Source organism: Gymnoscopelus braueri, assembly GCF_963280865.1.
Source record: "Gymnoscopelus braueri genome assembly, chromosome: 22".
In the NCBI taxonomy this organism is placed as follows: Eukaryota; Metazoa; Chordata; class Actinopteri; order Myctophiformes; family Myctophidae; genus Gymnoscopelus; species Gymnoscopelus braueri.
Window position 1 is genome coordinate 26,399,916 of NC_137624.1, and position 13,879 is coordinate 26,413,794.

At 42.7% G+C, this 13,879-nt stretch overlaps 1 protein-coding gene across 1 annotated transcript in view; it reads right to left on the reverse strand.

The window, feature by feature from the left end:
• Positions 1–13,879, reverse strand: part of astn2 (astrotactin 2) — a gene marked incomplete at both ends in the record, with an annotated part of 625,858 nt that overhangs the window by 198,992 nt on the left and 412,987 nt on the right. Inside the window, 2 exons of the mRNA XM_080420257.1 lie at positions 7,504–7,692; positions 11,349–11,515. Coding sequence (XP_080276383.1) covers positions 7,504–7,692; positions 11,349–11,515 — 356 coding nt within the window. The remainder of the gene's footprint in view (positions 1–7,503; positions 7,693–11,348; positions 11,516–13,879) is intronic.

Below are 13,879 nucleotides of genomic sequence, written 5' to 3' on the forward strand. Positions count from 1 at the left end.
AGAATTCAGCCCAAATTTAAGACATTGCTTTCTTCTCACCACTATGTTGTTAACACCTCGAAACCTCCCTCCCTTGCTCTGTAAAATATGTTACTCCGCTGACTTCATGGCCATAATCTTAATACCCTATATATTCATGAACAGATTTTCTCATTTACACTTTGCAGCAAATACAATATCAGTTCTATACATATACGGTGTATTTTTTGCATACAACTTATGGTAATGTATAGAGAGATACTATCTAAGTGCTTAGTTGGTTTTCATATTTTACATCCCCGCTCATAGCTTCCTGGTACATTCAAATTGTAATTGAATTGTTCTCCGCTATACAACGTTCACATTACCACATGTAGGCTGATTGCCCGAGCGCATGCTTGCATGCAATTGTATTAACTTGGTAATTTCATAACAACAGTTTGCAGAAACCATTCCCAGGGCCCCCGTCGCAAAGATCCACGAGCGGGATATTGTACAAAGTGAGACCAATTTGAATGAGAATGCACACCACACAGAGCCATAAATCACAGGCAATATTGAATATTAAAAACCATACCTGTGATGCTGTGGGGATAAATAATGAAATTCGCTTCCGTCGCCTCATATTTCACTAAGGGCTATTGATGTGGGGGAGTGGAAGGATTTGAGAGTGAGAGTATAAAATGGAGGTGAGAGGCAGAAACGGGTGTGGAGATGTATGGTAGGGCCTCAATCTACATACCAAAGATGATATGGGGGAGAAGCTCGGGAGGATATGATAAGAATATAAAATGGAATATTTCTGTGAAGAAATAGAGAGGCTTTCTGGCTCTGGAGGATCTTTGAAGGCACATGGAGACGGTAAGGAGACCAAGAGAAGGCCAGACTATTATTCTCTTGACAAAAGGAGAGAACGGCCTTCAAGAAGCAGAATACCTGCTTTGATGAAATGACATGACGGTAAAACATACATTTAATTAGAGAGTCGGGGGGAATCAATTATGATATTCCAGTGTGCTGTGCCTGTCTGGGAGAGCCAATGGAGAGGAATAATTCCAGCTAAGTGTCAAGACAGATGCCTTTCAGCCTACTAAACACCATCTGTAAGGTTGGCTTTCAGATCTCATCAATGGATGCACGCCATATTAATACTGATCAACTATGAATAATAAAGTCTTATTTTTTCATAGCAGTGACTCTACATTGTGAATTGTCTCACAATTTAAAAGTTGTTTTAATTAAAATGTGATTTATGTTCGCCCTTTTAACTTTTTTTGGAGCTCCACCAGAAATATGAATAGCAGTGCAAATGACTTCTCCAAACTCGTCCTGAATCATATAAGGGACATGATGAGAAAACTCTGTAGCCTGAACCAAAGGTTCACAAAATGTACCATGCCAAGGACCCTAACTTATTTGATGAATGGATGTATCCTGAGAGCATCCTATATAAAAATTGGCTAATAGGAGGGCCGGTGGACCACGGCCACGTCACTCTGACTCAGACATAAACAAACCCGATACGGCCATATATAGGCATGTCACAGTGACATTGTCACTATGACTGAGACATAAAAATAAACAAACCAGATACGCCCATACATAGATATATGGAGATATATGTCATGCGCTGTCCAGAGCCACGGATCCGAATGCTATGCCCATATATGGCCATGTCATGTGCATATAGTGCTTATATACGTGACATAGCTGCAGACATATTGGTGGGAGTCAATGTTAAGTCAAGTTGTTTATGACCCACCAAGATGTCCGCCGCTACCAAATGATACTTGTTGACGCCCCCTTCACATTATATGGGACCGACCAACTTCAAACTCGGCGCGTGCATCGGCAAGGACTTGAGGGAGTGCAGTGTCTGCCATAGAGTCATTCGGAACCGCCGATCCAACCGATTATGTCCATGTATATATGGGCATATCGTATTAAAGATGCCTTGAATACAAGGAGAATTTTTGTTTTGTATAACACTTTACGGGGGAATGAAAGATCCCAAAAATAAGAAAATACTTGATGAATTGAAGTAAACAGAGGCCGAGACTAACAACAGCAGTCACTGTATAAAAATAAATCTGTTTATAAGCTCCAAAACAATATACTCACAGTCCAATCCAAAGGCTCTCAGCTAAGCTTGCAGACAGTGTTTACCTTTCCAAAATACACTTTTTAGACTACTTTCAGGCTAAATCATCTAATGCACGAATGACGCACACACCTGGGCCTGTGAATGAGCTCCCATTGAACCCCATGGGCACTCCCTAGTGCGTTCTTCATTCGTGCACATCACGGTTTGAATGCCATTGTCTGCGGAAATCATGAGGGATATTTTGTTCTCTGGCAAAAATAAATAAATACTTGAAGAGTTGTATAAGAAAATGCTAGCAAGGTTTCTTCAATGACTCGATACACTAACAACTACCATCCAATTTTTACCGAGCAGAGCAAATTAAGCTGTGCCTTGAGCAGAACGGGTGACCGTGATTCCACATCTACTTCTTATTTGAAAGGAAGGAAATGCAATTATCATGTTGGAACAGATGAGCCTGCCAAACAATATTGTTGTGTAATCAAAACAACAGCGGGTCGTGTGGTCATTTCTTGTGTGGTCATTTTAAAATAAATTGTATTTGGAAGTTTGATGCACCCGGTAAATTTCTCTCACTGACAATAAATAAAGTAGTAACCTTGGGAGCCAATGGCTCCCCAGCCATATGTGGCCCATAGGTCAGGAGCTCATATTTCTGTAGCGTGAGGCAGCTTGATGTACAAGTACTACAAGAAAAACACAGGCAAATATGTAGCACTATAACATTCCCTCTGTGTTTTTACATTGACTGCCGCTTTGATTGTAGACAGTTGATCCCTAGCCTATTCTGGGGCAAGCATCTATAAGCCTGTAGATTGGAAGAAATTTGGTGTAGAAAGAAAAATAAAACAGTGGACCTAGAGCCCTATAGGGGACCCTGGTCAACAAAGTATATAGGGTTTAACAAACACTGACAGTTTACTGACATACAGTAAACTACAGTACCATAAATATGCTAACACATAATAATAATATATTACGTGTTACCCATGTACCCATGTTTAGATAAACACTTTTACAGTGCTGGCACCTATAGACCATATTCACACGGCGGCCATATTGCTATTAAGTTAATGAAGTGCCACCCTGTTGCCACGGCAACGGGGTGGCACTGTAAAATTCCAAAATGGCTGCCATGTGAATAGGTCTATAGGTGTGAGCCAAGTAGAAGAGCATTTGTTTGCATCTCCCCCATAAGTATGTATGTAGGCCTACTGTATTTAACATAGTATGTACATAGTACAGTATGTCTCCCACATTTTGTGTGTCCGTCCACGGCTAATCTTGCAAACTATACCAATCAGCGTCATATTTCTCGTGCACGTTGCCAGCAGACCAGGCAGCAGACAAATCGATCCCTGATTTGTATTTTTCTTTTGTTTGTGAATTGGTAACCTCAGATGCACCTTCCAGGTTATGGCCAATCTGGAGTCATACTTGGAGGCAGAACGTATGTACGTATGAACCCAACCCTTTACACTTTACCAGTCTGAGTATGTCTGCAGGTCTGCACTGCATATACTGTACCTGTGTAAATAAAAGACAAGTGAGAGTATGTACAGTAATATGTGTGCTTTAACAGACTCCCAGACAGACCTCCTCATCTCTCTCTGATTATGGCAGCATCTCACCACAACTAACATTTGTCTTTATTATCTTCAGGGCTTTCAGTGGGGCTGACAGTAAACAGGCAGCACCCGGGGATCACTCTCAACATGCGCACGCACACACCCACCCACACGCACACATGTTTGTATTACTAAAGTAGTGAGGACACTGGCATTTTAGGACAGCAATTTTATGAATGCATTTTTTTTTTAAATATTTTTTCTGACTTTCTTTTTATCCCACAATTTTGGGACCCATTTTTTCACCCACTGCCAATTTCCTATGTAATCCTGGGCACTACTCTCCCTCTGCCAGCCTAGGGAGAGCCCAGAACTGAGCTCATGCCTCCTTCAATGCATGAGAGCTAGCAAGCCGGTTCTTATCACCTGACAGAGGGGAGTTTCCCCGGTAGGAAGGAACACGTTATTCCAACCAGCTCCTTTCCCCTCCATCAGGCGCCCCGGCTGACCAGGGGGAGGCAGTATAGAGACCAGGATTACTGCATGCTTTTTGTGAGGGTACCTACCCTAGGGGACACGGGGAGAACTTTTTCTGCCTTCATTGAAAGTACACAGTGGAGATAGACAGGAAACAGGGATTCGAACCTGCGACACGCTGTCAGGCTGCATTGGAGCCTATATGTGGTATGCGCTAGGCCAGCGGGCTCCCTGAATACATAATCCTAACCTGAAATCTTTTCTGAATTGTAAACCTTTTCTTTTATTTAACATAAAACAACCATTTCTCTTGTGAGGACCAGGGGAATGGTCCTCACAACGTCTCAAAGTCTACTATACGTGTGGAGACAAAAGCACACATACACACATGCCTTCTCTTTGCACTCTCTCCTCCTAAGAGAGCCCGCGCACACACACACACGCGCGCGCGCACGCACGCACGCACATACACACGCACATACACACGCATGCCCATACACACTCACACGTACTGTAGCGCCCTAATAGAAAAAGCTCACTACTGTCTCAGAGCTATACTCCACAGAGGATCTCCGTCATATCTCTCTCTCTCTCACACCAACACTGATAAAAGAGGACACGTTCCACTCTTTGTTGAGTCCCCAGAGACGCAGAAAATGGAGGCGGTTGAGATGTTAGAGCAAGTTCTCCTGGGAAGTCTTTAAGCCTAAGAGCACACCTGTGGTTGGACCCGAATAAAAGGGAGGGAAAAAAGTGTGGATTTGTGTTCATGTCTAGAAGACTAGGGTTTCTGGTCATGTGGGAAAACTGACACTGAAACTGCATTTATTTTTCTCTCTTTAACTATTTATTAATTGATCATAAAAATACAATTTAATAATAATATCATTGAGGTCATGTAGTAACAGTATGTACTGTAACTGTTTTTTTTTTTTACAGTATTTTGGCTCTTACAGTTAAGTATTTAGACTGGGCAGAGAGCAGCTCACTGTCATAAAGTCAGAATATATATTACACTGCAAAAAGGTTATAAAAATCCTCTTTACAGATTCTAGCTGGGAATTAAATACCATCAGCTCCGAGCGGCTTCTAATAAAGAATGGATGCACTGGGCCTCATCCAGCCTTGGATTACAAACTTGCTGATATCAGCCCAGTAAACATTGTGTGTGTCTCTGCAAACACATCTCACATCCTCACCTCCCAGCACTGGTTCCACTGGCTCCTGTAGGTTAACCAATGGTTCTCAAAGTCCTTGAGGGGGTACCAGGGGGTCCCCAGCAAAAATAAGTTGTAACCACTTGAACCTATACATCGGCAATTTGAAAATAGCTGATCTACAAGCTCTGTGCTTGCAGATCTACAGTGTTTTCAAAAAAAAATATTTAACAACACAAATCTTGTATGGGGGTCCATGGCACAACATCTTCTCAGATGGGGGTCAGCCAAATACATATTAATTTGGGGGTCCTTGACATGAAAACGTTTGAGAACCACTGGGTTAATCCAGGAACGCATCTGTGTCATTTTAGATGTCTTTGGCTTTTCAAAAAATAGCAGATCTGCAAGCTCATATCACGGCACCGAGCTTGTAGATCTGCAAAAGAATATATATAAATTGTGAAAATTTGTGCAAATATTTGAATAGGCCTATATATATATATACAGCCTATATGAACATTTTTAACTCACATCTTTACTTCTGGGGATTCTACAATGTCTTTAAACTTATGTTGCTATATATATAGTGGTTCTCAAACTTTTTCATGTCAAGGACCACCCATGTATTTAGCCTGTATATCTGTTATTTTTGAATTGCCCAAATAAATCTTAAAATGACATCCAGTATCCCATCCGTCAAGCTGCTTATGGTCGAGGATGATACCAGTGTTACTGGTGGGATGCTGGTATGCTGGTGTAGCCTCGACACCCCATATAGCTCACACTGGGGTACAGCTCAGAAATCACTATAAACACAGTGGAAAAGCCTATATTCTCCTGATAAATAGTTTGGTCTTAGACTGCTACGGGAGGTAAGCTGAGCCGTAAATGGTCTACTTTGCTTAGTGGTGCACTATTTCTTCAATTGCTTAAATGTCCGTTTTCCGTAATTGTTGTGGCTGTGGTTTTAGAAGCTTGCTCTATAGTGAGCGAACATCAAGTGAAGATCCTAGATTATGTTAAGTTTAATATATAAATGCGATGCAAGTGGCACGCTGAAAAACAGGTGATCTACAAGCTCCCAACGCAAGAGCTTGTAGATCGGCTGTTTTCGGCACACAACGTACAAATGAGGCTTAAAGATACGGTATGTATAGCACATACAATTTGATCCTCTGTGTATGTGTATATGTATATGTAGGCTACTGTATGTTTATGTGTGTCTATGTCGTTGCTGTCGGGCAGAAACCTTGTATCTCCATATTTAAACTTTGTATGTTTTTTTGCGTAAATTAATGTGCTACTTCATTGTAAAACAGTGTCGTAGCGGTCCGGGCACCTATAGGCTCTAAAGTTGCCTGACAGCGCGTTGCGGGTTCGAGTCCCGTTCCCGACAACCTTTGAGTGTCTCTCACCATCTCTCTGTACCTCTTTCCTGTCCATCTTCACTTACAATCTATCAATAAAGGCAGAAAAGGTGCAAAAAAGAAATCTAAACAAAACTAAAAAAATCCCACCCAGTGTGAAGTGAGTGGTGCCTTCACTCCAGTTTGTGTTTAATGTAACTGGTTGCATCTTTGTGTTGCAATCAGCTGCAGCTGTTGAGGCCATGCTCAAACATACGACACTGGGACAGACGGACAGACAGACAGACACACACACAAAGTCAGTCCTTGTGAGTGGTTGGCACCACTCAAAAAACTGTGTCGTGCAAAAAGTAGGACAAATTGCCGATCTACAAGCTGTTGTGTGAGCTTGTAGAACTGTTAGTTGCTATTTAGGAAAAATTTTGAAAGTGAAAGTGGTTAAGTGTGTCTGTTTTTTGCCACTGGCTAAGTTGTGCCTTAGCCAGTGGCAGCTAACAGGTATACATTTGTATTGATTTCAAATATCAATCAATGTGTTCTAATTTGTCTTTGTGTGTGCCTGTGTTCTTTCTCTCCCATAAAATTAAATACAAATACATATCTTTTTAAAACAAGAGGTTGAAACTCAATAATAACTACATTGGATCTATTGGAACAAAGGTTCTTTTTTTCCATTTCCTGGAAAGAAACGGTTGTGGATTTCCGCCTGACAGTGACGTGCGTATGTGCATGCGCCTGTGTCTGCGTACGTCTGCGTACGCCGGTGTGTGTGCGTGTGCGTGTGCGAGCGTGCGTGCGTGCGTTTCTGTGTCTGTGCACAGTATGTGTGTGTGTGAAGCACTAGTTACCGGAAGGTCATCTGGAATATCTGTCCCAGGTTGACTTGCTGGCTCTTGTTACTGTGTCCGTGCAGCATCTCGGCGAACAGGGTGTCATTGAAGCGGACATCCTGCCGCGGGCACTTTGGACCCTCGCAGTTCTCCGACTGCAGGATGCACGATCTGCCGTCCGCCGCCAGCTTGTATTCTTGTACACACCTGGGCAGGGGAGAGGAGACTGTCATCGTGATGCATGTAAACACGCTCCGCTCGGGGTAAAAAGGCCACAGCGGGTACAGTGTGGCCGTCAGACTGCATGCAAACCCACACGGGACAGGTTTGTATATACTGTAGCGTAAATAAGCATGCTGCAGCATGACTCTAGTTGGGTGAGTTTCAGTGTTCGACGGCCTGCTTGTTATGGGACAGGTTATGGTGCGGTAAAAGAGCTTTAACCACTTAAACCCTATACTTGGCTGACTCCCTCGGGGCTCAATACAAATGACATTGCTGTTTTCGCTCTATAAATATCTTGTAGATCGGCTATTTTTTGCAAAGGTTTCCCCCAAGATATTGATGCTGGGGTTTAAGTGGTTAAAGGAACACTTTCACCCATTTTCAACCTTAAAATGGGTCCTGACTAATGCTCATTTATTATAACACATTTACGTCTACTCGCTCTGAGTCTCAGAGGTGGGCTGTGGACAGGTCAGAATAAAAAGTATAAAATGTGGATATACTGTACTAAGTTAACACTGGCAGTGTGCACAAGACATTTGGCAGACACACAGACTTGTACATATCTACATAAAAAAGGTCTAAAATCTTGTTTGAAATGACCATCGATTATGTCTGCGAAACAGAGCATGTATAGACATAAATGGGCGCCCTATTAGTGAGCATTAGTGAGGAACAATATACATGTATGGAGATAATGCTGAAAAAGTGATTTAAAACTAGACTACAATCGTATGTGTAGATACTAACCAAAACAAAAATCACTCACACAGTACACAGAATGCTGTTTCGTTGGCAACTGCTTTTGTTTGAGTGAGCGTACAAAGCACACTAACGTGCGAGCACACAGACAGAAACACACACACACACACACACACACTCATACACACTAGGTCACTTTTCATACAAACTCGGTCAGACAGGCTTTAGAAGAAGGGGCGATATGCAATATCCCCCAGAGGAGAAAACCAAAGGAGCGCGCATAGCTCAAAAAGCTAATAGATCAGAGAGAGGCTGCTATTGTTTTGCCGTCTAATCTTTCAATTGAAAAGGCCCTCTGCAAGCACCACGCGAATGCTTAAAAACACACACAGCCTACATTTAATTCAGTCGGGCCGGCTAGCTGTGATAAATATGCACATTCAGCATTTATACCCAGCTCAGAAAATGGCTGAGAAGCACAATCCACACAACACTCACTTAATGGTAATGGAACATACCGGGACTGCACAACACACACACACACACACACACACACACACACACACACACACACACACACACACACACACACACACACACACACACACACACACACACACACACACACACACACACACACACACACACACACACACACACACACACACACACACACACACACACACACACACACACACACACACACACAGTCTCATGAAGCAGAATGCTCCACTGAGTCCTGATAGCATGCTTGGGCTGTTTTCAAAGCAGAGAGGTGAAAATTGGATTATAAGGCTATCGATTGGTTTCTAGGTTGCTGTTTGCCGCCTTTTTTATTCATGCCCCGCTTTAATGCATCTCATGTTTGCATGAAGGAACACGCCTGACAACCTTTAATGTCTGCATTAGCTCTGCCGGCTATTTATTATACTTAACGTGTATCTGTAATTCTCTCGCACCCTTTTCTGTTCTATTAGTCAGCATTCAGCATTCTTTCACACTTGCAGCGCCACATTACTTGAACATCAAGGAAAAGGATTTTCAATCTATTCACCTTAACACCTTTACCGCCGGGCCCGTAGTTCTACGGGCCGTTAAATCCAACGGTTAAGCGCCGAGCCCGTAGTCCTACGGGCTGCGGTCTTTTCGCGCATGCGCGGTCCGGGTGCACTTTCGGAATTTTTTTGATCCACTTCCGTTTCCGGTTTGATGACAGGAAATAGAATTATTTGGGATCCGGTTTCGACGATCACGCCCGCTCCCATTCTACAGACGAAACTGAAACTCAATTCTCTTCCTGTAGTTTTTTCTCCTCGCATTTCACTGTTTAACGTAATCCGCTCTAACTCAAACATGGATGCCCCGTTTGACACGTGGTTTTCACTGGGAGATACAGGGAGATCTCGCGGATGTAAACAGACCGTTCACGGCTCAATCTTAAGGATTTTAACAAGATCTATGGCGACATGAAAAAAACAAAAAAACAACAAAAACACCTTGGCACTGGTGAGTACATTATGAGATTAACCTCTGGCGGTGGATGTGTTAAGGGCCTAATTTAAGCCTGGATACTTAGTTGCCGCTGCCGCTGTCGCACACAAAAAAATAGCAGATCTCATCCTGGGATACATTGTGAGCTTGTAGATCTGTTCGTTTCGGTGCATGACACCCGTTCGCAACTAAGCATAATTCAGGCATGAGTGTCACCAAGGGCCTCATAATTAATAAATCAATTAGATTATCCTGATGCTGCCTTCGTGAGGGGCCCTACACAGTAGAACCCTGAGTGTTGTTAGGGTGTAAGAGTCATTCTCTTACACTCTCAGAGTTAAATTGACACTCATTATTTTACTGTGTAGTAGAAACAGCCACGTGTTTCTGGTGTACAACCAGGAATTAGAAATTTCACTGGTGCATCCAATAATGTTTTGGAATGTTGTAGGAATGTAATTCTCTGGCTGGATATATTTTATATATTGTTGCTGTCAGGCAGAAACCAGCTAACTCCATTTTTGAGCTTTATTTTTTAGTTAGTTAGTTAGTTAGTTAAAACAATATTGAACCAATGAAAAGTATTACAAAGCGCTTCTGACTAAACCAGCTAACTCCATTGGATCCTCAAACTGTCTGCTAAACCAGCTAACTCCACCAAAGGGGGGGGTGGAGTTAGCTGGTTTTGCTGACTCCAGGCTCCCCCCCCTTTTGACCTCCAACCTCATTGTGAGCTTGGAGGTCCATTCAGCTGTTCTTATCTCTCTTTTTAGGTCGTGACAGACGGCAATCGGTCCACGTGGGCGTTACCGCTAGGATCAGCCGCGATCATTGTTGTTTTGTCCTCCTGCACGATGCGGAGAAAACAAACCACAATCCAGCTCTTGCCGCCCGCACACGTGTGCACAAACGAGCACGTGCGCAACAATTTCACGGGACCGTGCCCGCTCGCCTCACCTCCCCTCAACTTCTCCGCGCGTCCCAAATAATCGCCCGCCTCTCATTGAAAGTGAATTACATAAGCGCGTTGGCCGCTTGCCGTCTGAAAGGACCCTTAGTTTTGTTTTTTAATTTCCTGAATTTCTTTTCAAAGTTATCATTTTGGAGTTAGCTGGTTTCTGCCCGACAGCATAGATATATTTGCTCAAACGATCGATCGATAGATCAATAGATCAATATATATGACTGATAAATAGATGACTGACTGACTGACTGACTGACTGACTGACTGATTGATTAATTGATTGAAGAGGTTTTCGCTGTGTACATATGCATGGAAACTAAACTTCGGCAATGTCATTCTTTGCAACCTGGCGGGTGCTCAGTATTTACAATTCCATCAATGGCCACACTGAAGGTCGAGATGAGGCGGGAGCTAATGGGACAAGCCGTTTATTATTAATTCCATTTACATTCCTGTAGGGCTGTACGCTCGCAAAACTCACCCGCAAAACATGAGCACGTTGCTGGAACTGGGGTCTTCTGCCAGGGGCACCAGCTGCTGGAGACACAGCTGCTCACAGCCCCCGTTGAAGCCATCCGTGCAGTCGGTGCCCTTGGAGTAGTCATAGCAACCTGACCCATCCTTCATCGGTCTCAACCCCTCGGGACACTAGGGAGGGAGGGAGAGAGGGAGAGAGGGGGGAGAGAGAGAGAGAGAGAGAGAGAGAGAGAGAGAGAGAGAGGGAGGGAGAGGGAGAGAGAGAGGGGTAAAAGAGACACAGGGGACAGAGTAGAAGGGAGAGAGAGAGGAAAAGGTGAGTGTGAGAGAGCACTCATCAAAATATGCATTTCAAATCAAGATCAATCGTGAAGGGGTTAAGGTTCGGCTGTCCAGTGGTAGGAGTAGCAGTACTGTGCAGTGGTGGAAGAAGTACTCCGATATTTTACTTAGTATAAAAGTTTCAATACCACAATATAAAAATACTCTGTTACCAGTAAAAGGCCTGTGTTAAAAATGTTACTTGAGTAAAAGTAAAAAAGTATATTGTCATCAAAATATACTTAAAGTACCAAAAGTAAAAGAAAATAGCAGATCTACAAGCTCACAACGCGTCGCGATGCAACACGTTGTGTGCTGTGAAGTGGTTAATGTATGTTTTATAATATAATATAGTATTTATATCTGCAAAGTAACTAGTTACTAAAGTTTTTAAATAATTGTAGCGGAGTAAAAGTACAATATTTGCCTCTGAGATGTAGAGGGGTAGAAGTAAAAGTATTGAAAATTGGAAATACTCCCATAGGCTAAAGTAAAAGTACCTCAGAATTGTACTTAAGTACAGTACTTGAGTAAATGTACTTGAGTATACTGTATAAGGGTCAACGGTTTGGGTCACTCTGACCCAACACCAGCAGCATAATGAGGCGTTGAGCTTCTATTCTGCACTGAGCGTTCACATCTGGTGTTTTCATCTGGCCCACCGTGAGTTAAAAATGTTCAGGTTTGGGCATTTGAATGAGCGTTTTACAAGAGCGCCTTGCAGGGACGTGCTGAGGGATTTGGAGCTGCTCAAAAGGGCACCGAACAATTAACTTACTTTTAGGCCCGAAAACCCAAATAACCCTAAAATGTCCTTAAAGTCACGCATCCAACAAGCTTTGAACTTAGCAGATTGGACCATCCGTTCCAGAGATAATGGCCAAAACATCTTTAAAGCGTCCACTTTCGCCAGTTTTTGATCGGCGATTTTCGATTGAGTTTTGGCCATTGTCGCCCGTTTTTCTTTAATAGCACGGGCTAAGAAGGTCGGACGGCGACAAACTAGACACCTGAGTAAGGTTCACTTTGAGCTGCATCCAACACATCCACTGCCGTTTCCGTCAGCCTTACCGTTAGGCCGCTAGGGGCAGTTGAAATTTCTTTTTTGGGGGTAATAGATCTTTTTTTCTCTAGTCTGGAGAGGGCACTTTTTTACCGACGGGTAAAAGGGCAGGGGCTCGAGCCCCCTTTCATGTCCATGTCTATGTTGTGTAAAAGGCTGGCGCCTTGCATTATCAGAAGTGTAAAAAACTTAAAAGTGAATTAAAATCTTCTCACGAGTTGAAAGTACTATGGAAGTAAAGCACAAATGCAAGATAATCATAATTGGAACACAATGATCCTAATTATCCGTTCTGAGCCCTCTTTCATTTACTCAAGTAATGACACTATTACATGACTTGGCAATCAATAGTTTTTAATCACATCACTTTCTGGCGTCTGAAAGATAGCAACTCTCTGATGGAATAACGATCCTCTCTCTTTACTTTGTCACGTTGTAGCCGTCTGGGCCCAGTGTGCCTTCTTCTCACCAACAAGTGTTGTCATTGTCTCTCACTGTACATCTCTTTGGTGTAAACTATTATGCACAATTTCAGGTTAAATGGACACGTTGTAGTTTCATAAATCAGTCAAAGTTCTCCTTTTAAACAGTCCTTCATCTTCCCTTTTCTTGCAGCTTTACTCCTTAAAAGTGGGACAGCAGCCCACGCCCCCTCTGTGTGCTTGAGGAGAGGAGCAAACAAATGAAACACGTCATTGAAGCTTGCCCTCCCCAAAGACTAAAAAGCAGGATTAAGCCAAAAATAGCTGATCTACAAAGCGTTGAATCACGACGTGTTGTGAGCTTGTAGATCGGCTACTATATCAGTCACCCTCCATAATAATGATAATGATATGTATGTATATAGCACCTTTCATACATCTAATGCAACTCAAAGTGCTTTACACAAAAAAGACAAAAAAGATTAAATAAAACAACTAAGAGAAAAGCATAAAGAAACAACTCCAATGTGCAAAAAAATAAAAAAGAAAGAACAGGAAAAAAAAAACACAGAATATCTGTCAGATTAATCATTGCGATAAGCAGACAAGGGCAACTGCTTGCCTCAAGGACTTTGCATTCGCTAAATAAATAAATAAATAAACTCCTCAAAACTCATACTAATATGAGGGCCAGGTGCACTACAAAGCTCCAGCCCAGTATACACCTGG